Below are 25,036 nucleotides of genomic sequence, written 5' to 3'. Positions count from 1 at the left end.
TTTTACTTCCCAAACCTCAACCTCAGCCCCTCCAGCGCAACAAACGCATGTCATTAATCTGGCTGAGCGAAAGGCCCGGGAGACGACGACCCCCGCGGCGCGCCCCCGATTCATAGCCTACAGTGACTGACTGTCCTGCGTCACATCATCGCCGTGATCACAACGTGCGCTTGGTCAACAAAAAAAATGTGACGGCGATCACGCTGGTACACACACCTTTGATCGGTGTGTGTGAGAGAGAGAGAGGCTGCCACCGTGCTGGGGGGTCGGTCTGGGCAAACAGTCCATCAATGATTAGTCGACGTTTTGTTTTTGTGTTGAATTCCACGTGGTCGTGATTTCACCTGAGTTAAGCACGCGCACTAGGATTATAAAGTGCTTTGCATAAGATAAAGTTTTTAGTTTATTGTTTGGTTAAGTCGGTAAGGTCAGTTGCCGTGATGCTAGGCCCACTTATTTCCCAAAACGGGTAAAACGTTGACTTGCATCTGTCGCACTTTTGAGGCTGGACACTAACTGACCCCATCAAGTAGCCTACTATTTTATTTGAACACCCTCTTTGGGAGGCGTCCCAAGACAGCGTATGTATGGGTATGGGATGGGTTGGGTTGGGGGGGCGTGTGTGTGCGTGCGTGCGTTTAAAACAGAGAATACAACGATATGTAGTATTTTACAAACACGTATCATTCCAATAAAGTTTTACTTGTTAAAATATGACGTTATCTGTTGCGTGTTTGTTGTATGGTAATGTGACTATGAACACTACGCTTATCAGACGATTTGATGCGTTTGTCAAGAAACTGTAAAGCCAAGGGCAGATACTCATCTGAGCACCGAAGGCATCACAGATGATAATAATTCAAATAAAACCGAATGGTAACATGATTAATGCAGACAACTATGCTCCATTAGGGCCTATATATTGGACATCAACATTTAGCCTTCAAAATTCAGCATGTCATGGTTGGGTTTGTGGTTGCTTGACCATTTGATGAGAAGCAAGATATATTTCGTATAAAATTTCAGACCGATTCCTTTTCTGATGCAAGAATATCGAGGTCAGAGAATATTGGGGCTGAGGATTGAGCCTGAACAAAAGACGGCGTGGTAAGGTGCGCAAAAATCTGTTATCTCCGCAATACCACCTTAAACAGCATTGCCGCGCTGAGTGCGTCCCTTTTTTCTCTGTCAGTCCACCTTAAGCGCACATCGTGGCCAACGCAGGCGTACAGCAGGCTGCTTCCGCTTCATTCCTAGCCGGGCTCGGAGCGGATCGGAGCTTTCAGCGTCACTTCGGAGACAACAAAACCGAGACGCTCGGGCCAAACCCAACGAAACCCACTCGGAAAACATGTCAGAACCCAAATACCGCGACTGGATTTTGGAGACTATCGATTCGCTGCGGTCTCGAAAAGCCAGACCGGACCTTGAGAGGATATGTCGAATGGTCCGAAGGAGACACGGGTCAGACCCAGATCGCACCCGTGCAGAACTGGAGAAACTGATCCAAGAACAGACAGTGCTTAAAGTTAGCTACAAGGGCTCGATTTCCTACCGGAACGCCGCGAAAGTGCAAAGGAAAAGCCGAAAAAAGAGTGAGCTCACGCCCGACCGCAGTAGCGGCAGCGGCGAGTCACTGGGCGAACAAGCCAAACACGCCACTTTCAACAACAACGGCGACAGCGCGCACAGCCTCACGGACCAAGAGGAGTTTGGAGACAAGGACCCCGACTCCACGGAGGCGAGGCAGAACCTTGACCCCCACCCCCCGGCCCAAGCCCAAGCCCCAGCCCCAGTCACTGTGTCGGAGAAGAGCGAAACGGTTTTGCCTCAGACTAGCGGAAACAGTTGTGTCAGTTGTGGCGCAACGGACTGCACTGTCGGGAGCGGCTGTGGCGTGAAAGCAAGTGCACCGAAAGACAAGAGATTAATGCCACAAGCTGGAGGGAACTGCAACTCGGCCGACTGCTCGAAAGACATGAAGAAGGACGACGTGTGTGATGCCGCGAGTCAACACAACACCAAGTCAACAGCAGCAGCGCGAGAGGAGACGCACTCGCCTAGCCGCGAGGACAACGGAGATAAGGCAAAGAAAACTTGCACGAGTGCTAGTTCGAGCAGCAGCAGTGGCGGCGGCGGTGGTGATGTCGGCAACAATAATCACCTCAGCCGAAAACTGCAACCGACGCTCAAACCCAAACTCCGCGCCGCTGTCGGCCCAACGAAGGGGCCGAGCGAGGGCGAAGCATCGGACCAAGCCAGCGCCGATTTGGGTGACCGGCTGGTGGAGTCCGTACGAAGTCTGACGGAGCGGAGTCGGGCGTCCGCCGCAACACCACGGGCCCCCACGCCGCTAGGTCTGAAGGAGATCCTCGGCTACCTCAGCACGCAGAGCGGCCTCGGCGAGGAGAAGCTGACCCGCAGCCGAGTCAAAGCCGTGCTGGAGCGAGAGGTGGCGAGGGGTCGCCTCCGACGGACCCACCTCGGCCACATCGCCCTGCCTACGAGGGGGATGGGGGCCGCCAAGCCATCCGCGAGACTTCTGAAGAGCGCACTGCAGGACAGACAGCTCGCGAAGAAGGTAACTTAATATTATATACACGTCCCGAGCTCGGCACGGTGTTACACCGTGTCTGTCCGTAAATAAATGATGACACACCTCTTAATTTCTTAATGGCAAAGACACGGACACGTTCGCACCGTCTAATTCCCGTCACTGTCTTTCCTTTCTGTTTTCCGTCAATAACTAACCTGCCTCACATGCAAACTATTTTCATGGCGCGGCTGTAGGCCTGACCCACGTCAGTCTCGGTTTAAAGGGACGTCTATGGATGTGAGTGAGTGTGTCTGTGTGTGAACAGAACGGGTGGCTCACGAGCTGACTGGGCTCTGGGGAGCGGTGGGTCGAGCGAAAAAAAAGAAAGAAAAAAGGGGGAAAAACCGACACCAAACATGTTCGCTTTGCAAGACACGCAACTGTAGGCTGTGTGTGTGTGCGAGAGCGATCAGTCAGTTTTGATTCAGTGTGTGTGTGTGTGTGTGTGTGTGTGTGTAATTGAGACAGAGAGAGCACAAAAGGTGCATAGCGTGTGTGTGAGAGCTGGGGCTAGCGCCGTGCGTTCAATCTGGCGCGGCCGCTTCTCTTGTTCTGTACCAGGATCCACGCACACCCTCACACATGCGCGCGCCTCGAGGAAGAGAAAGACAGAGACGGAGAGAACATCGTTGTTAAACCCGCAGTCGAAGCAACAACGTGACTCCCTCAAGTGTCATTTATCTTCTGAGTCGTGCGCTAACGGGGTGGATTTCGACGGCGTTGCGTTGTCGTGGATGATTTGGCTGTTTTATGTCCAATTTTCGGGGGAAAGTTGTGCTGGATGTTTTTCACTAGGCGGTGTCCGTAAGTTAGAGGCGCTCCGAAGAGAAGGAGGGGTGACTGGTGGAGAGGAGGGGGCAGGCTATGAGTCTCGCGCAGATCCCGGGCGAGCCTCCGCTCGCTCAGTAGCCTACCTCGGTCATGCGAGGTAAAAAAAAAAAAAAAGCACGCGCGAATGGCGGAAACTCGGTGCGGACAGAGGCGAGAGCCCTAACCGCCGATGTTGGTTTAAGCCTCTTATTTCCGTTTGTGCGACTCAATCCCACTGCCCATCTCTGCTATGTGTGTTATATCGCCGCCCCGTCCAGTTCTTATTCTCCCTTTGGTTGAACATGTTTCTTCTTTCGGTTACTGCATATTTTTGTCAAGGGGGAGGGGGGGGGGGGGGTTAGTAGGCTATTGGCAGGAAAGGTGATAAATGAGTTGAAAATAAACGTCGCGAAGCGCTCTGACTGTGTTGTGCCAATGGAAAAAGGTGGAGCGGCTTTTGTTGCGACATTGTGTAGGTCACAGGCAGCTCGGTCCCTTGAAACGGCACGCACGCGTTGTCACAAACCCCTGGACGTAAAGAGGTCGGGACTGAGGGGAGCAATGAGGAAACGGACGTTTCAGGGGCACGCATGCCTGATTGGTGTGTGTCGATGTAAAATTGTGTGTGTGTTTCGCGCTGGGCTGACATTTTTACAGTGGAAAAAAATTGGTGCTGAGTAATCTCGCACGGATGACAGCGTCTCCCGTCACTCAAAACAGAAGCTAGAAGCGAAACAAAGCAGCGAAACATTTCCCTTTCTTCACTTTATGTCTCACGTATATCACAACGACGGCCCTTTGCAGCTCTGAGTTCCATTGAACCGGGTTCAATTGATGAACTCAAGCGACGGATCACCTTGCTCGGCAGCAAAGCTTCGCGCTGCCCCAATGTAAGAGCGAAGCCAGAAATCTAGTCCACCGGAGCAGCAAATAATGCACGGGTAGTTCCCAAGTCACAGTTAAAACGACCAAATAACATTACATGTTTAAGGTGTTTTTTGCTTTTGTTATAAGCGACTGCCGCTCTTTGGGCACAGTCTTCCAGATTAATTGCCATCATGCGAATTGCCATCAGAGAGTGGTGGAAAGAGACTGCGGTCTTACTGTGACTGCCGCTGATTGACAGGTGGAGCCGAAACGAGAGGAACAGACGATGGAGGTGGACAGCAAAGTGAAGGCACAGAAAAAGGATGACAAGGAAGAGGAGAAGAAAGAGAAGGAGAAAGAGAGGGAGGTGAAGAGTGAGAGGAAGGCAGAGGGAGATGAGCAGGTGCCACAGGCGAAGGTCAAGGGTCATGCCGATGCTACAGTGGCGAAAGCAGTGCCACCCCCCTCCTCTCCCACCACCACCCCGACCCCAACCCCCGCCACCCTGAACCACACTGTCAAGACAGAGGCCCAGCTGAGTGATGAAGGTAAGGTGTGTGTGTGTGTGTGTGTGTGTGTGTGTATGTTAGGAGGATTTAATGTGGCCTTTCTATGCCTTTCCACGTCCAATGTTTTCTATGTTTTCCTTTACCATGCTACTCATACTACATAACTATATGTCATTATAGAGGAGTTTTAATACGGCTTCCTCGGTGTATGCATATGCATTATATGCTGGGTTAAGCGGATGCAGACATACCATATCCCAAAAATGAAATGATACAGCATGATCCATGCCCTTAGGCAAGGTCTGTGCTGTCTCTGCTAAATAAACAAATTCAAGCTTTTATGGTCAGGCGATAGACTAGGGAAGCCAGTCTCGAATTGTTATCAAAACGTGAGTCTGGTAACACGCCATTTGGATTTGATTATGGGGCGTGTTTCAACTGACACAGGGGGAAAATGGTTCTGCACGCAATTGGATAGACCTAACCAATCAGAGCCACAAAATATATGAATCCAGTAGGACAGAAAACATCCTTCCTCTTGACAAAAGCCTTAGTTGCTGTTTTTCTGTTTGTCTTTTAATGTTATTCCGCCGTTGATGTCTTGTGCAACAGACACGAAGCGGAATCTAAACATCTTGCTTCTCCAGCATTTTTGTTGCAAACAAAATCAACTCAAGTAACTTACGCTCAGTTGACGTGGATGACTACGTTATCTCATCTGCTCATCTGTCCATCATCGTATAAAGCCCGTCCAGACGATTTGATTGGCCCGAACACCTCTGGGTGGGGAATAGAGACTTCTCAATGGAGTGACTCCAGACCGAATTTCCGAACTCAAATGTTGTGGGCGGGGTAAATTCAGGCTGGATTCTAGGCTAGTAGGGAGAGGCTGGAACTATCTAATAGAGATGTAAACAGCCTCTTACTAGTCAAAGGCACATTCCATTGGGTAGTTAACAGTTATACAGTATGCCTAGACCCCATTGGAGCAACACTGGAGGTTTTAATATGGAGGTTGTGCATCGTGGGAAATATAGCAACCTTTGGAAATACAACACACTGTTGAAGCTTAAACCGGTGGTTCCTAATCTTTTTTTTTTAGGTCTGACATCTCACAGAAATCAGTGTGTAGTCAGGATCACTTCTACTTCTCCACAGTCTATATGTGCTATGAACAGCTACATCAAATATTATAGAAACCTTTCTGAATATAAAAAAATGTGGGGAAAAAAGGATTAGAGGCAAGTCCAAAACCTGGAAAGAGATGTATGATTTATGTGGTATATCTGGTGTATATAATTGTAGCCTAGAAGCTATAACAGCAACATGTTGCTTATGATTATATGATTGATGATATGAGAGTGGCATACTGTATAAAACGATTTATTAAAGGGCCAAATGAGTACTTTTACTTAATGAGACTTGCACTTGCTGCTAATGTAATTTTACTGAAAGATGTGTAACAAACACATACAAACAATTGTATCTGGACAAAAAAGCATTTGGAAACACAAAACAAAACAAAAGGCATAGAGTGTCCACTTCACTGCTTAAAGTACAGTCATCTGTACATTTTAGTTGCTTTAGGTGAAACTGCTACTGTAATGGTCAGGGGCGCCTGCAGGAATTAATGCTATGGTACGCACACCCGACCCATCGCCCCCCCGCAAAAAAAAATGAAATACGCGTAGACAATATTTGTCCGTTTCCCGGTTTAGCCGTGCATTGGTCAGCAAAAAAATAGCCTACATAGCATAACAACATCCACATGCAATAATACAACAACAACGTCTACTATGACCTATTCATTTGGACAACTTGATACAGCCCTATACAGGCTAAAGTTATCTTGTTTTGTTCTTGACGTCTGGCTTTAAACAGCTGTAATGCAGTCTAACGTTCTGACAAGCACACCAATTGCCTACCTTATTCTTGCCCATCTGGAATAACTCCTCTAGCCTTGCTGCCTCCATACTTTCTGTTGTTTAAACTTGTGATCCATCATGAGTATTGAATTAGTGAATTAGCTCAACATTGTGTGCTGATAACCATATATAGATAGATAGCCGAGTAAAAGAAAACAAGTAGCCTACGTGCCTGCATGCGTATTGTGTCTCCTGCTCAAACAAAATGTGTGCGCGTTAATTTTGATAAGTGTTCACTAAGTTACGTAATAGAAAATTGTAAATACCCTGATGGCAGCTAATGGGATACTGTGCATAGTTGGGAAGGTATGGTGGGCCAATTTGGTGTGAATACACATTACACACACACAGGGAAATTTTATCTCGTTGTTGAGCCTGGTGGTACGCACAGTGCGTACGGACGTACACCTGCAGGCGCGCCTGGTAATGGTAACCTCTTAAAAGGTGAATAAGACCACCAATGTGCTGATGTGAGTGACCAATAAACAGGGGTGCATTTCCCAAAAGCATAGTTAGCAACTATGCTAGCAACTTACATAGTTGGAACTACAACCCCAAAACAGAAAAAGTTGAGGCGTGTAAAATGTAAAAAAAAAAAAAACAGAATGTGATAATATACCAGTCTCGTAAACCCATATTTAGCAGCAAAAAGGACATAGACAACATATCAAATGTTGAAAATGAAAAAGTTGACTATTTCATGGAAAATATATGTTCATTTTGAATTTGATGCCAACATGTTTCAAAAAAAGTTGGTACGGGAGCATGTTTACCACTGTGCGGCTTCCAGTGTTGTAGTCAAGTCACTATGCCTCGAGTCCGAGTCCAGGTTCGAGTCCTCAGTGTTCAAGTCCGAGTCAAGTCTAAGTCATTAAAAAAAAATTCCAAGTCAAGTCCGAGTCGAGTCCACTACTCATCCGAGTCAAGTCCGAGTTCAGTCACTATTGATCCACGTTGAGTCCGAGTCGAGTCGCTATTGATCAAGTCGAGTCCAAGTCCAGCACTAAAGTAAGCATAGCCTACATGTCGTTCCATTTTTTTCCATTGCAGATAAAATCCTTAAAAGCAAAACAGACAATCTTCTGTCTACAAGCAGGGGTGCCATCACTTGTGTGAAAGTAGTATTGCCAAATTTCTTGCCAAACCCAAGGTGTTGTATTTATTATATCGGAGAGAATACCATACCATAGCTATACCATAGCCTATAGGCCTACTCATAATAAATGAGCAATCCACATCCTAATCACACAGACCATTAAGTCACATTATGCTGTTACTGACTGCTGACAATTGTATAGGCAGTGTTGTAGAAGTTCATACTTAAAAAGAGCTAGATGGACGTTGGAGTAGGCCTATTTTGTAAGAGGTAGTGTGGATCATAAAAGGGCATTAAAATTCTGGCTGTTAAATAGCCTGCACAATTTTAGCGCAATTTGGGAGGGACAGAAACAGAGCAGGGCCCGTCTTGGTAGCTTCTTTCTGACTCCCGTGACGTGAACACTGGCTACCGGAAACTGCATAATTATGTTATCACTTCACTGACACTATGGAGACATATTTCACGTCAACAATAGAGATGAAAACTAGCTTTAGGTTAACGGAGATGTAGATCATCTGCCTAATTAATTTATTTGTGCAACAGGCCACGTTCATTTCAGCGAGATGAGTGAAATAAATGTTTTTTTAAGCTGCCATCGCCATACTATTTGCTACGATATTCACCTGTTAGAAATAGAACACGTTTCTATTTCCTTATTTTTCGTGCAGTGGATTAGGCTATCAAATCGCTCGTTTGAACAGTAACAGTAATCCAGTTCATTCGTGGTTTTAAATATAGTTGTTTCTGGCCTACCCACGAGAGGTTCAGTTTGTCAGTTTCACTTGCGCAGACACGTAGGCCTACATTGACACTCTACTAGGCAATTTAATGTTGTGCTTCTATATTTTATGACACCAAAATTAAGAAGTATGCTATATCTTGATCGGGAAAACGTTTAGTTTATTTTTCTTTCATCCGATAATAGCCTGCTGCAAATTAACAGACAGAAGCACGGCAGGGCACGCCCCGAATGAAAATGAATGAATGGAACCTCGCTTCTCGCGTCAGTCAGGGAAAACACTGTTCACCAAGTCAAGATGATCAGCTATCCAGCAGCAGTGTAATCTTAGGTAATGTTATGTCATGTATGAGAACTAATATTGCCTGGCAATAGCCTACTACATTGAAATAGTAATAGTAAAACTTTAACATTTTGGTGTTAAAGTTAACGTTAGTTTGCTTTGCATGTGAACATGATGTGACTTGCTATAGCCTACGACACGAAGCAGTAGCCCAACATTCCCTTGAACTAAAATTAGTATTACGAATAATGCACGAGTCCGAGTCCAAGTTCGAGTCGTTCAGTGCTCAAGTCCAAGTCAAGTCACGAGTCTCTAAATTTAGCTAATGACTCGGACTCGAGTTCGAGTCTCGGACTCGAGTACTACAACACTGGCGGCTTCCCCTCTTCATAACAAAATTCTGTAAATGTTTTAGGAACTGAGGAGACCATTTGTTAAAGTTGATAATGAAATGCTGTCACTAATGCTCCTCCACACCCTCATAGATGTTGGGTATCGAACTGAGCACTAAACAAGTTGGATAGGTTGGATACTTGGATAGGCCCTCTCCTCTTTAGCCCAGATGAGTCCATGATTTCCAAAAAGATTGGCAAATTTTGATTGGTCTAACCACAGGACCTTTTTTACCTCAGTCCATTTTAAACAAGCGCAGGCCCAGATAAGATGGTGGTATTTTCTGTATCATGTCTTAATACAATTTTTGGCTGCATTTTTGGAATTGAGTATCAAACTGTGCACATAAACCAGTGTTTCTCAAAGTGTGGTCCGGGGACCACTGGTGGTCCGCAAGCCACCCCAAGTGGTCCGCAAGCAGACGTGGTAAAATATAATATAGATGAGTTGTTTGCAACATTGATCCAACTTGTATGTAAATCCAAACAGTTCTGCAACACTGCTTATGTAAGCTATGCCAGTTTAAATCATATGAATCCTCTGACACAATAAGCAAGGTGCAAAGACAATAAGCAAGGTGGTTCAGTGAGTAGGTCTGTTGTGTAATACACTGTTGAAATCTTTTTTTTTTAGCTAGGTGGTCCGTGAGGGGTTTTTTTTTGGTTATGTGGTCCTTGGTCTGAAAAAGTTTGAGAAACACTGACATAAACAATGGTTATCAGAGGTTTTCCTGAGCCCATACAATGACAGGTCTGGAAACAGGTCTGGTGTTGATGCAGTGCCATCTGAGGTCCAAAAGACCACGGCCATCCAATTCGTTTTTCAGCTCTTTCCCTTGTTTCAGAAAATCCAGATTTCTCTGGATTCGCTGAATGTTTTAATTATATTATGTCCTGTAGAGGATGAACTCCCCAAATACTTTACAATTTCATATTAAAAAGCATTAAAATTACATTGTTTCATCATTTGTGCACATGGGTTTACACAGAGTGATGAATACCCCTACATCTTTACTTCTAAGAGACCCTGCCTCTCTGGGATTGTTGAAAATGGCTTCAACAATCCTTTTTCCGCACGACATGGGGAGGCTTGATTTGTTTCTGTACAGAAGACCAATCTTTTGCCTCAGCTTTTTGGTAAGATAGTTTATATGGAAAGAGAACTTTTGTTTTTCATCAAGCCAGATTCCCAGATACTTTTACAGCGCTGTGGAGGAATTTTGGCCCACTCATATTTGCAGAAATGTTGTAAATCAGTCATATTGGAGGGTTTTCGAGCATGAACCGCCATGCCACAGCATCTCAATAGGATTCAGGTCAGGACTTTGAGTAGGACACTCCAAAGTCTTCATTTTGTTTTTCTTCAGCCATTCAGAGGTGGACCTGCTGGTGTGTTTTCGATCATTGTCCTGCTACAGAACCCAAGTTCGCTTCAGCTTGAGGTCACGAACAGATGGCCAGACATTTGCCTTCTGGATTTTTTGGTAGACAGCAGAATTCATGGTTCTATTTATCACAGCAAGTCTTCCATGTCCTGAAGCAGCAAAACAGTCCCAGACCATCATACCATTACCACCATATTTACTGTTGGCATGATGTTCTTTTTCTGAAATGCGATGTTACTTTTATGCCAGATGTAACGGGGCACACACCTTCCAAAAAGTTCAACTTTTGTCTCGTCAGTCCGCAGAGTATTTTCCCTAAAGTCTTGGGGATCATCAAGATGTTTTCTGGCAAACATAAGACGAGCCTTAAATGTTCTTTTGCTCAGCAGGGGTTTTCCTCTTGGAACTCTGCCATGCAGGCCATTTTTGTTTCTTTCTTATGGTGGGGTCATAAACACTGAGTTTAACTGAGGCAAGTGAGGCCTGCAGTTCTTTGAATGTTGTTGTGGGGTCTTTTGTGACCCCAGTCATCATGCGCTTTTGGGGTAATTTTGGTCGGCCGGCCACTCCTGGGAAGGTTCACCACAGATCCATGTTTTCACCATTTGTGGATAATGTCTCTCACTGTGGTTCGCTGGAGTCCCAAAGCTTTAGAAATGGCTTTAGAACCTTTTCTAGACTGATAGATCTCACTTACTTTCTTTCTCATTTGTTCCTGAATTTCTTTGGCTCTTGCATTATGTTTAGCTTTTGAGGATCTTTGTTTTGGTCTACTTCACTTTGTCAGGCAGGTCCTATTTAAGTGATTTCTTGATTGAGAATAGGTGTGGCAGTAATCAGGCCTGGGTGTGGCTAGAGATATTGAACTCAGGTGTGATAAACCACAGTTCCAACGAACGTTTGTGTACACTGTCGTAAAGTTAGTTAGTTCAAACTATACCTCTCGACCTGTAGTAAAAAGCAGTTCCGGCTTTAGTTCCGGGAATCTTCATGTCAAAGACGTCACTGACGGCAGTTATTTGTGTGCAAATTCAAAGCCGTCGTTCATTTAAGGTCAGCATCAGCCTATATAAACCAATTAATTTAATTTAATTGACCATGAATGAAAAAAAAAAAAAAACAAAAAAAAAAAAACAGGTGATTCACAGATTAAACTAAAGTAGTCCATCATTAGGTCTCTGTTATTTGCAGATGTGCCAGTCCATGTGTTACTATACGTCATTAACCACCTTAGTCCAGACTACTGAAGTTTGGTAACTTAGATGTTGGTTTATTAAACAATGCATGGTACCATGTTAGTAAAAAGCTAACCTCCGTAGTTGTACGGGAAGCACACCCCAGAACGGTATGAAGTGTGAAAGATAAACATAACTGTATGAAGTGTTTGCTGGACACATTGCTGGCCCTGGTTTGTGACAGTGGTGGGAAATGAATGTGTTGGACAGCAGGATAGCCTGACAGACCTCCAGGGCACCATAATGTAAAGCTTTGAATATTGGTTCAGTGAACAAGTGTGTCAGTTCAATTCAATTCAGATAGGTGTGTTGTCAATGGCTTTTCGTGTGCAGTGTTGCCAAAGCACATTGTTACATTTAAAGCAAAACAGAGACAACAACCAACGATCAAGGTTTGAATATTGGTTCAATAGTCTCTCTCTCCCTCCTTCTCCCTCTCTCTCTCCCTCCTTCTCCCTCTCTCTCAGTGGTGGAGCAAAGTGTGTCTCAGGTGGAGGAGGAAGAAAAAATGGACACAACTGACCAGCAACCCCCAGACACACAGGTAACACACACACACACACACACACACACACACACACATTTATTTGAGGCGGCGATAAACACTCTTCAGACTCACATGTAACCACACACACACACACACACACACATTAAAAACTGATTTGAGTTGGGCTCATGTATAATCTGCCCCCCCCCCACACACACACACTCACACATCACACACTCCTCTTCATTTATTTATTTTGTCTAATTTGGTCCATTTCTAACACGGGCGTTCATCCATCTCCCTCTTTCTATGTCTCCTTTCTCATTCTCTTTTTTTCACTGTATGTCTCCTCCCATCCCTCTCTCTCCCTTCCTCCTCCTCCCTCTCCCCCTTCTCTCTCCCCCCTTCACTCTCCCTCTTTCTCTTTCTCTCTTTCCCCCTCTCTCTCTTCCTCTCTCGCTATGTTTCTCTCTTCCCCCCCCTCTCTCTCCCCCCTTCTCTCTCTCTCTCCTCCCCCTCTCTCTCCCCCCTTCTCTCTCTCTTTCCCCCTCTCTCTCTTCCTCTCTCTCTATGTTTCTCTCTTCCCCCCCTCTCTCTCCCCCCTCTCTCTCTCTCCCCCCTTCTCTCTCTCTTCCCCCCCCCTCTCTCTCCCCCCTTCTCTCTCTCTCTCTCCTCCCCCTCTTTCTCAGGATCCAGTGGTCATGGTGTCTGATGCCCCGTGCCTCACTTCCTCTGTTGCCAGTAAGAGCTGTAAGTTCTTCTTTCATTCTCCTTTGCTTTGGCCTACACAGTGTGTGTGTGTGTGTGTGTGTGTGTGTGTGTGTGTGTGTGTGTGTGTGTGTGTGTGTAGAGCTGCTGTTGCCATTAGCCTTTGTATGTGTGTGTGTGTGTGTGTGTGTGTGTGTGTGTGTGTGTGTAGAGCTGCTGTTGCCATTAGCCTTTGTGTGTGTGTGTGTGTGTGTGTGTGTGTGTGTGTATGTATGTGTGTGTAGAGCTGCTGTTGCCATTAGCCTTTGTATGTGTGTGTGTGTGTGTGTGTGTGTGTGTGTGTGTGTGTGTGTGTGTGTGTTTAGAACATGTGGCTTGCCATGGCGTGTTTGTCCATTGTGGGTGAGGTCTGGGTTATCTCATGGGCATGTGCCCGTGGCACTGGAGCGTGAGTGCATATTGAGGGGGCGCTGCTGCTGCTGGCGTGAGGCCGGCGGGGACACTAAGACAGTCCCAGTGGGGCTGACATGGGACACCTGGGATATCTGCACCACGTGCGTGCCCACAAGGACCCGGGTTCGAATCCCGCCTGCGGCCAGTTCCTGAGCCTGAACCCATCAGGGGCAGCCGTGGCCTACTGGTTAGCGCCGGTTTGAACCCCGACCAGTAGCAGGCACCTAAGCCCTCACTGCTCCCCGAGCGCCGCTGTTGTTGCAGGCAGCTCACTGCGCCGGGATTAGTGTGTGCTTCACCTCACTGTGTGTTCACTGTGTGCTGAGAGTGTTTCACTAATTCACAGATTGGGATAAATGCAGAGACCAAATTTTACTCACGGGATCAAAAGAGTATATATACTTATATATATATATATATTAAATATATATATATATATACTTATATCTCTCTCCCCACACTTGCTCTTCCCTATACTAACTAGATAAAGACAAAAAGCCCAAAACATATACTAACAAAATCGATATCTGTTGAGTAGTGTCATTGTCATGGAGAAGTGACAGGGGTGATCAGACTCAGATTGTGTGTGTATGGCCGTGTGTGCATGGTTGTGTGTGCATGGCCGTGTGTGCATGGTTGTGTGTGCATGGTTGTGTGTGTATGGCCGTGTGTGCATGGTTGTGTGTGCATGGTTGTGTGTGTTTGGCGGGTGTGTGCATGTGTGTTTGACTTTATCTCCCACTGTTGTCAGGTTCCGGTGGTAAAGGATGTGTGTGATATGTTGTGTTATGACTCTGGATCTCACTCTGTTGTCAACTTTGGGTGTGTGTTAAAAACTATATCTGTTTGGTTTGGACTGAAGAGGTGTGTGTGTGTGTGTGTGTGTGTGTTTCTTTCTCTCTCTCTCTCTCTCTCTGTATGTGTGTTTGTATGTGTGTGTGATGCTTGTGATACAATGCTTGTGGGGTGTGAGCGTATGTGAGTGAGTGTCAGGCTAGAGGTGTGTGTGTGTTCTAATTCTAATCACATATTTCTCTAATCACACATATCTCCTCAAAAAGTTAACAATTGAGAAGGTCTGCGTGCTAACCAGACTAGAAGTGTGTGTGTTTGGGCATGTCTCTGTTAATGACTCTCTTTGAGTTGTCAGGCTTAGGCTCTGAGATTAAGTGTGCTAGTGAAATATATTGAGAGTGAAATGATGTATTGTGTGTGTGTGTGTGTGTGTGTGTGTGTGTGTGTGTGAGAGTGTGAGAGAGAGAGAGAGAAAGAGAGTGTGTGAGATAGAGAAAGAGATGACTGTGTTCTCTCTGTGTGACTCTCTCTCTCTCTGTGACTCTCTCTCTCTCTGTGTGTGTGTGTGTGTTGGGGTGAGTGTGTGTGTGTTCATGACTCTCTCTTTGTGTGTTCTCTGGTTCGGACTGTAAGATGGAGGTGTGCGCATGTGTGTGTGTGCGCTTGCGCGTGTGTATGTATCTATGTGTGTTTATGACTCTCTCTGTCTCTTTGTGTGTGTGTGTGTTCTCAGGTTCGGACTGTAAGATGGAGGTGTGTGTGCATGTGTGTGTGTGTATGCTTGCGTGTGTGTCTGTGTGTGTTTAGTATAAGTAAAGGTGTATATATACTCTTTTGATCCCGTGAGGGAAATTTGGTCTCTGCATTTATCCCAATCCGTGAATTAGTGAAACATACTCAGCACACAGTGAACACACAGTGAGGTGAAGCACACACTAATCCCGGCGCAGTGAGCTGCCTGCAACAACAGCGGCGCTCGGGGAGCAGTGAGGGGTTAGGTGCCTTGCTCAAGGGCACTTCAGCCGGGCCTACTGGTGGGGGTTCAAACCGGCAACCCTCCGGTTACAAGTCCGAAGCGCTAACCAGTAGGCCACAGCTGCCCCAATGAATTTATGACTCTCTCTCTGTCTCTTTGTGTGTGTGTGTGTGTGTTCTCAAATTCGGACTGTAAGATGGAGGTGTGTGTGTGTGTGTGCGCGCTTGCGTGTGTGTGTGTATGTATCTGTGTGTGTTTTAAGACTCTCTCTGTCTCTTTGTGTGTGTGTGTGTGTGTGTGTGTGTGTGTGTGTTCGTGTTCTCAGGTTCGGACTGTAAGATGGAGGTGGGCGTCTCGTCCTGCCTGCTGACCCCGACGGCGTCTCCCAGAGACCTGGGGCCCTCCGAGGAACGAGGGATGAATGGAGGAGCGTAAGTACAGAGGGAGAGAAAGAGGGATGAATGGAGAATTGGAAGTATAGAGGTAGAGAGGAATGAACGGAGAAATGTAGTACAGAGAGAGGGAGAGAGGGAGGAAGGAGTCCACGCACAGAAGGACAGAGGGAGGGAGAAACGGAGGAGTGTTACGGAGGAAGAGACGGAGACCAAACTAGGAAGTGTGCTTTAGCACCGCAGATAGCCGCTGAGACAGAACCCCTCCTAGTCCTGCTTAGACCATCTTTAGTGAGATACTTAAATCTTAGAATTTGTAAGACAGAGGAGTGTTCATTTCACTAGCCATTGGAGTTGTATGCCATATATGGAGTTCTATACCATATATTTATATTTTTAAGTTAAAATGATCGCTTGAGCTCATTACAACATCTTCAAATGGAACCTTCAGAATGTTTAGTCTAACAACAGTCTAATCTCATATTTGTGTTACTAGTGCAGTGCCCATTCAAACATGCTATTCCTGTAGCCCAATTACATGCCTGCAGATAGGCCTGTTTTGAAAATAGAATAGGGAAAAACATAATTCAATAAAAAGTATTCAATAATGAATACAGATAATATAATAAATGTGAAGTGAGCAGAATTGGCATGGCTGCATGTGACATTTTTTGCAAATCAAAATGATATAATCCTAACAGCTGTTTTGAGTCATGCTTAACCTGTTGAATAACTTGATAATAGAGAAAACAAACCATTTTGTGGAATGATGCATCATCATATGAAATTTGCAACGGTGTGACTCAAAAATAGTCTCTGGTGGCCTATAAGTGACATCACACTCTGTCTGCCACTCATTGCTTGTCGCTGGTTATGCTTTGCATGGAATTGTCGTTTGCTTATTCAAAGTCTAAAGACAGTCCAAAGTAGCCTGGGCTATTCAAAGTGTCCGTTTATTGCACATCATTTTTTACGTCATTTTGAAGAGCCACTGCATAGCCTACCTGTGTGTGTTGGTGTGTTGTTGCAAAATCCGCGGAGTCATTTTATGCAAGCAAACCGCATACAGGGGGTCTTTATTGTTCAGGTCAGACATGTTAACACACACTCGCTTAACTTTTTCGCTTAACTTTTTACCCGTGTAACCTACAATGATCCAGTTCTGCCAAATCCCTGCTTCTATCCTCACTGGTAGCTTACAGTACAGTGCTGTGTGGGAGGGGGAGTGGCTCTCAGCGAAAGCCAATGTGTGCTTCTTTTCTCCGATATATTTAACGATATCTTTTGCATTTCTTATCCAAACAACGTCAAAATTGGCACTGCACTTACTAATGCCCGTAGCAAGACACCTGCCAAGTTTGAAATCAGTCTGACAAACAGTCAGATATGCAAGATATGTGTGCCACAGACATTAGGACAGACACACAGACGCTTCTTGCTTTATAGATAGATGATCTCACTTCTCAATGAGTTTGCAGCTGTTGGGCTTCCTGATGAATGTCCACTTAATGTTTACAAATGTGTACAATCTGAAAAGGCTAATTTATCTTAATAATAACAATGTGCACATTCAAAAGCACAATTGAATGCCAGACTACTCAGTGAAAAACATGTACCCTACTTGTTTTCCAAGTTGCCTTTGTTAATAAGAATCTAGACAGGGAATACATTTAAATGTAAAATGCTCACAGAATAGATAAATAGTGCAGTTCTGACAGTCATCTTGGTTCTTTCCACTAGTCATTTTCATGATACTAAGGCCTAAAGCAATATACTGTGATGTCAAACACAGAGGCATAGGGTTAGTAAGACCTTAAATATATTGGTAACCTTGACCATGAAGTTAAAGTTGGTATTTTAACTGGTATTCAGCAGACGCTTCTACTCAAAGTGACACGGACTCGCAAAGGTCAAGTTCAGGAATTGAACTTGGGTCGACTGATTGTCAGGTGGTGACGTTGTCACTGCTCAAGTATTCAGGACAAACATCACTGTCCGTTGCCCTTAAAGCTGCAGTTGGCAAGATTTTTTTGATTATATTCACTGAAACCGACACTATGCTCCAACAGAAGAACATAAATCAGCCGGTTTTAGGAAAAAAACGCACTTCTACCTCCACCTAAAGCCTATTATTTGTTTTGCAAAAATCCACAACTACTGGTTCTTCTGGCCCAATCAGAGCAGGGCTGTGTGAGATCTGACTGTCAATCACAGTCTGGTGCAGTCTGGTGCGCACTGACAAGCACAATCTCGATGAGAGGGTGCTCGGTGGTAGTGGGGGAGGGGCATGAGAGTTGTAAACATTCAGAATTTTGTCCCCTCAATCTGTCAGACTTGCCAACTGCAGCTTTAATATTCAGTATAGTTATGTAGTTTGACTTAAATATTCAGCGTTTGTGTTGTCTATGGTTGTGTGAAGCGCTTTGAGTGGCCATTGTGCTAGTACTAAAAAGTACTGCAATTCATTCAATGGGTTGACTGATTACTTTTGAACAGCACATTAAAATTATGTCGTATCATTGTTTATTTGTTGTTTATTTCTTTGTTAATATTTATTCTGCTTTTATGTTGTTTATTTATTAATTGTGTGTGTGTGTAGGTTTGTGAAAGTGGAGAGTGGCAGCATGAACCCAGTGGAATGGACTGTAGCGGACGTGGTCAACTACTTCACCTCAGTGGGCTTCCCAGAGCAGGCACTGGCCTTCAGGACGCAGGTAATGATACGAACGCGCACACACACACACACACACACACACACACACACACACACATATATAAACACACACACATATAAACACACACACACACACACACTCACACACATGCAAAAACACAAACATACACTCACAACCTCACCAGGAGATGCCACAGCAAATTCTTTAAACATGACCCAGCGCTGACAGAGAGCCAGTGTTATGGTTATTAATACTGTAATGACTTGTGCGAGGCTTGACTCACAACATGCAGCTTTATTGCTGGTCAGGAGCAGGGGCACAGACCCAGCACACTCTAGGGAAGTCAAGAACACTCATGCATCATACACACAGGGTTGGACACAGCCACACCGACAAGAAGGGTCACACATGAGGTAGAACTAAAAAGGGAATCGCACTACACTAAACGTACATAAACAGTAAATAAAGATAAAGACATACAGTAGAGAATAAACCCCCACCCAAAAGTTCTCCCAGAATCCCCAGTGTGAAGCATTGTGGGAGCCGTAGCACGCAGTGTCCTACTCCGAAGCTACAATACCAAAAGATCTGAGATTGTATTTCAGCGGGGTTACCTGTTCCCCCAACCCTCTTTCCTTAAATGAAAAGGGAAAGGCTCTCTTTATTGTAAGCTGGCTACAGAGCTGAACTGGGCTAATGTTCGGTTGGCTCTTACGTTTCTTCCTGATTCTATTCTACTTCAACTCTACTGGAATTCTATGGTCTATGTATTTCCATATGTATCACTAAAGCCTTCATTTTCCTGGTTCCTCTGAGTAACTTTGAGAGATGGCACAATGACATTGATACTGACTCTGATTGATTCAGACTACATTTCCCATAATTCCTTGGATTTTTTTCTTCTCTGCTCTCCGCAGGAGATAGATGGCAAGTCGCTCCTCCTGATGCAGCGGAATGACGTCCTCACCGGCCTCTCCATCCGACTCGGCCCCGCTCTGAAGATCTACGAGCGGCACGTGAAGGTTCTGCAGAAGACGCACTTCCAGGACGAAGGCGCTTTCTGCTGATGAGGACAATACACACACACACACACACACACACACACACACACACACACACACACACACACACACACGCGCGCACACACACGCGCACATGCTCACACACACACACACACACACACACACACACACACGCGCGCACACACACGCGCACATGCTCACACACACACACACACACACACACACACACGCGCGCACACACACGCGCACATGCTCACACACACGCGCACACACACAAATACATGCTTGTAAAGACATGTTTGACATAATCTCTTACATGCAATCATGCATGCACTGACTCATCGCCATACATACTTTACACTCATAGCTTTGCTTATTTGTATTATACTCATACTGACACATGGACCTTTGACAACAAGTATGTATGTATGGATTCCAGTGCACATTTATGAACTGACACATACACACATGACATATACACACACACACACACATACACACACACACACACACAGAGAGAGAGAGGAACATTTCTAGCATTCACTCTGGACTTCTCCAATATAATGGACCCTGTCAAGAAAAAGGATACTCATAATTACAAAAATATTCTTTCGGCAGATCCTTCGAAAATCTTTTTTTTTTTACAGTGGATTGATTGTATTGGATTGCATCGTGGATTGCTGCGGAGGATTTACGAACCAGTTGGAATAAAGGAAAGAAACTGTTTTCTCTTTGTCACGTACGGATTAACAACACAAAGCCTGCGAAGAATAATAATAATTGATGGATTACATTTGGCCAGTGAGATGCCCCTGTGTGACGGACTTTCTCCTTTCCTGATGTGATCCAACAGGGGGCGCCATTTCCCCACTAGTCACCACAGACCAGATTCAGCAATAACAACCAGTCGATCAGTCCAGCAGACTCAGACACATGGACACACACACACACACAACACACACACACACACACACACACACACACACACACACACACTCTCTCTCTCTCTCCCTCTCTCTGATCTACCCACAGAGACCCATCTGGCTTTGATTGCGATTGCGATTGCAATTACGGCTTGAGTTGTAAGCCTTTCGAGACTAATGCTGAGGGCATGTTCGAGAATGTCAGGCTTGGAGCAACCAGGAGCATCACCCAACAGGTTGAAGAGCTGGAATAGACCTTTTTGGCCCCCCTGGTTGGGTTCTTTGTTCTGACGGACCTAAGTGCGTATTTATATTCCAGCACAAATCAGAACTTTATGTGGTACTATAACTCCCCCCCCCCCCCCCCCCTATTTTTCCTCCTTGCTTATTGCACAGAATTGTATATGTGGGTTCTGTTGTTGTCGTTGTTTTCAAAAGTTACAAAAACATGAGCTCCAAGGCCAGCAGGAAATGCTTTGGATCTGTTTATCTTGTGTTGTGTATGTTTTTTTTTTTTTATTATTATTATTGTTAAGCATATGTCTTTTTGAATTGCAAAAAAAAAAAAAGAGAAACTGGAGCAAATTGAAACCTTTTCCCCTCAAACCTTGACACCGGCAGTCCCACATAAGTATGCAGGGTCTGATTGGTTCCTCTGGGGAGGAGAAAAACAAAATCCACTGTGTTTTCACGTTCCCCGACTCGGACGCTAAGATGGATGGACATGTCTTTTTTTTTTACGGCCAGGAGCAGGACACGTAATTTACAACTTGGATTATGTTACTATTGGATTAAATCACGTAATTTTCATCTTGGAATTTACACTTGTGAACTAACAATGGGGCCAGGCTCTGAAAGAAGGTTCTGTAGTTCTATGGCAATACACGATTCTAATCAAGACTTGGCCCTGTATCAATCAAGTCCTCTGCGGAACCTATCGACTGGGCTGCCAAGCCCTGATCCAGAAGCAGAGCTCACATGGGGAATACCAGGCCAAATAAGTTGTCTAAATAGGAACAATTGATTCCTAGTCCTGTTCGTCTGCTTCTAGAATGTTCTGGTTGGGTTAGTGTCCTGTTGGGGCTGATTTTTTCCCCCCATTTTTAAAAAATATAAAGGTAGCATAACTCCTCCCTTTAAACTTGTAAATATTCATGTTTAAAATTGTAGGCCCTCATTTAAATGATAGAAAAAGACCAAAGTCAGTCAGTAAGCAATGTGACTCGGGCACCAACTAAAGCTATCGTTTAGTTTGATGATTGATTGAGCTTACCCACCGATGTTTGTGCTTTGGATGTTGGATGGAATCCGGATGAAATCAGCAACAAGATGTTGCCCAGTTTGTTAAATTGGCGTTAGTTACACGTTAGACTTTGCACTTCCTCGTCTAAATTAGGGCCCCCTTGTCTTTTTGTGACTCATGGACACTTAAGCTCACCAGCTAACTACTGCACGACTTGGTCATCCCTGACAACTCCGCTCCCTCCCCCTCCACCTCCACCCCCCACTTTGATTGGTGTGTTGAGTTGAAGGAGTGACACATGTTAAAAAAAAAGGAGGGAAATAATTTAAGCAACATGTATGTAATATCTCACCAGCAATTTGTACTGCTATCTGCCTACGAGAGAAAAGATGTGTGTGAATCGATTAGCATTTTGCCTTGTCTCAGTTCAGACGTTTTGTCTCAGTTCAGACCAATGTTTTCTTTTATTACTAATGCTTTCTGTTTGCATTCGTAATGGATTGCGAGAGCAGGACTTTGCATGTAATTGGATAGCTGCCTAAATTTCACCCGTTTTATTTTATGAAACTGCGAATGTCTGACATATGACATGACATACTGTAGGCCAGCATTCCTACCCCACTCCATTTCATTTTTACACCTTAACAGTCTGTGGCACCTACATCCAAGACTTCTGAGAATCCCATCCCCGAACCTAATATGTTCCACAGGCCTGAAGAAAAGCTGGAAGATTTGTGCTGACTTAAGCGTCCAATATTTAGGCCTCATCATTCAGCACTGAGGACCAGGTATTTAGTTGGACTCAATAACTTATTTAGGTATGTAGTTGGACTCAATAACTTATTTAGTTATGTAGTTGGACTCAATAACTTATTTAGTTATGTAGTTGGACTCAATAACTTATTTGGTTATGTAGTTGGACTCAATAACTTATTTAGTTATGTAGTTGGACTCAATAACTTATTTGGTTATGTAGTCAAACTCAATAACTTATTTAGTTATGTAGTTGGACTCAATAACTTATTTGGTTATGTAGTTGGACTCAATAACTTATTTAGTTATGTAGTTGGACTCAATAACTTATTTGGTTATGTAGTCAAACTCAATAACTTATTTAGTTATGTAGTTGGACTCAATAACTTATTTGGTTATGTAGTCAAACTCAATAAGTTATTTAGCTATGTACTTGGACTCAATAACTTCTGTGATTTAGAATCGCTGTTAAAAATCCATCCCAGCTGTCAATCAATCTGATCCGAACTCATCTGTCACCTGCCATCTGGGCCCTGATAAGAATATCTTCTCTAATACAGTCATTCATTTGATGAAAAGAAAGTGGCGTTTTACATCTTAGCTTATGGACAGTTTGTCCCAATCGTTAAGAGGAATGTCCATCATTGGTAAACCAGATAGCTGCGTTACTGACCAGGATGAGGCCCAGATCAGTCAGTCAGTCAGTCAGTCAGTCAGTCAGTTAGTCTGTCTGTCTGTCTAATATGGAGTTCCAATGGACTAGATCCAGTCTCGTTTTTCTTCCTTTCTTTCCTCTTTTACTCTTTCTTTCCTCATTCTCCCTTTTTCCCTCTCCCACTATGCCCAGTTGTATTACTCCCCCCCCCCCCCTCCTCTCTCTCTCTGACCCCATCTTACTAATGCAATTGAATGTGTGATCCCTTTGCAGAGAGGGGTTGTGGCCTAGCGTGTCCACCCACGGCCCTGTGGTGCGGTGTTTATGTTTACATTCAATTTATGCAAGTTGACTTTGAGCTGATGTGTTACGTTGCACTGGAAGGGCCGATTTGGTTCAAATGCAGGACTGACCTTTTTTTTTACTTTTTTTTTTTTTTTTTTTTAGTAGAAAGTGATGCTCAAGAATCGGCTGCTTTGAGATAGTTTCTAAAGGACCACTGTCAGTTGTCCCCTCTTTATTTCTTTTTTCTCTCTCTCTCTCTCCCTCTCTTTCTCACTGTCTCTTTCTCTGTCTCTCTAAATCAGCTGATCGGAGATCAGTTTTGAAGATCACTGTCAGTTTTCCTTTTGATTCTTTTTACTGTCATCCCCCTATCTCTCTAGCTCTCCTTTTCTCCATCCCTCGTTTACTGGTTTAGTAAAAATCCGACACCGTGTCCTCTTCTGTAATGTTTTGCGGCCACAGGGACAGCATATACTTGGTATTGGGATTACATTTAAATGGTACCAAGAAACTGCCCACGTTTATATTCATCCACACCAGCATCTTTTCAGGCCGACCGGGAAGCTACACCGTGCGCAGAAATGAAGTGTTCCGTTCGCAACGCGTAAAAGCAATTTTGGAAGACTAGTCTATTTTTTTTTCGAACATAGCCTACGCACTGATATCACATCTGGTGTAGCCAGTTCCATTGATCATAGGGGGAGCTAATTGTTGCAGCAGACGCAATGCGAACGCAACACTTCGCTTATGTGTCCAGTTTAGCCTCCTTGTTGGAGTAGGAATTTTTAGCAATGTTTCTAGTTTGGGCAAGCGAAATATTACCATATTCCTTCTGATATTCCACTACTGTTTTACTTTAACATGTGTTCCCCCTAGAGCTACGATTGTAGACAAAAGACCACCTCATTAAACTGGACTTTCAAAACCAGGTTAAGGCGTAAGGCAAATAATGCTTGTGACCGTAACCTTTTTGTTTTTGTTTGTTTGCTTGTTTGTTTGTTTGTTTGTTTGTTTGTTTGATTAATTGTTTTTGTATGGGAATATTAACAAACTGAAAATATGCTATAAGGGCAACTTGTTCACTTGGGAGGGGCGCGGCGGGGCGGGGTGTTGTTCTTTTCATCTTGTCTGGTTGTATTGTACCTTTGTGTCTGTGATTTTGGGTGTCCTCTGTCTTTCAGTCCATGTGTACAACTGTATGTTTTTGTAAAGAATAACGTTTTTTTTTAGAATAAACCAGAACATTCCAAAATAAAAAAAAACAACGATCATTGTTGGATGAGTTGTGTTTCTGTGACTGTAATCGTAATTGTGTGTATGTGTGTGAGAGAGAGGGAGGAGGGGCAGAGAATAGGCAAGATTAATTTATTGTCCCTTGATTTTGTGGTAGAACTGCACCACTCTTAAAGAACCACAACGGAACACAAAGTTCTTTTGTGAGAAACAGAAGTTGTTTATGATTATATGAATGAAATCTAGAGGTCGAAGTTTCTTTAGCGGCCAATCAAGCCTGTGATATTTTAGGCCAAATGTGTACAGTAGTTATGGAACACATATTGTATACCGGAAGCTTTTTGTGTCTGGGACAATACGTTCCCACCCATATAAGCCTGGCCAAGCATACTGACTGGTGTGCGTGTGAGAGCGAGAGAGTGAGAGAGAGAGAAATAGAGTGGCAAGCATGTGTGGAATGTCCTCAACTGGACTCAGAACAAGAGAGATGAAGAGATAGAGAGAAAGAGAGAGAAATGGCAGAATGAAACAGAAAAAAACCCTCTGGATTGGTACATGACATGGATTGGTACATGAAAACGTGTGGATGCCCCCGG

The 25,036-nt window shown here is 44.4% G+C and overlaps 1 protein-coding gene and 1 long non-coding RNA gene across 2 annotated transcripts; both read left to right on the top strand.

The window, feature by feature from the left end:
- Positions 1 to 1,256: 1,256 nt before the first annotated feature.
- samd1b (sterile alpha motif domain containing 1b) lies at positions 1,257 to 19,472 on the top strand. The gene is made up of 7 exons (XM_042105075.1): positions 1,257 to 2,581; positions 4,533 to 4,821; positions 12,308 to 12,384; positions 13,017 to 13,077; positions 15,585 to 15,690; positions 18,251 to 18,365; positions 19,244 to 19,472. Exons 1-7 carry the CDS (start codon positions 1,352 to 1,354, stop codon positions 19,391 to 19,393), a joined length of 2,028 nt encoding a protein of 675 aa, XP_041961009.1. The 5' UTR covers positions 1,257 to 1,351; the 3' UTR covers positions 19,394 to 19,472.
- An 85-nt stretch (positions 19,473 to 19,557) lies between these two features.
- On the top strand, positions 19,558 to 24,476 carry LOC121719749. Its single transcript, XR_006034364.1, has 2 exons — positions 19,558 to 22,302; positions 22,333 to 24,476. It is a non-coding gene; the product is annotated as an uncharacterized LOC121719749 (long non-coding RNA).
- The last annotated feature ends 560 nt before the right edge of the window (positions 24,477 to 25,036 follow it).

Source organism: Alosa sapidissima, chromosome 9, assembly GCF_018492685.1.
Source record: "Alosa sapidissima isolate fAloSap1 chromosome 9, fAloSap1.pri, whole genome shotgun sequence".
NCBI classification, from domain to species: domain Eukaryota; kingdom Metazoa; phylum Chordata; class Actinopteri; order Clupeiformes; family Clupeidae; genus Alosa; species Alosa sapidissima.
Note: the sequence above shows the minus strand (reverse complement) of the source record. Positions and strands in the feature narration are given on the sequence as shown.

Excerpts from the sequence above, each read along its gene's own strand:
- samd1b (XM_042105075.1), top strand. The coding sequence starts at position 1,352 with ATGTCAGAACCCAAATACCGCGACTGGATTTTGGAGACTATCGATTCG. Across the intron at positions 12,385-13,016 it reads AGCAACCCCCAGACACACAG|GATCCAGTGGTCATGGTGTC; the intron begins GTAACACACACA and ends CCTCTTTCTCAG. Across the intron at positions 13,078-15,584 it reads CTCTGTTGCCAGTAAGAGCT|GTTCGGACTGTAAGATGGAG; the intron begins GTAAGTTCTTCT and ends TCGTGTTCTCAG.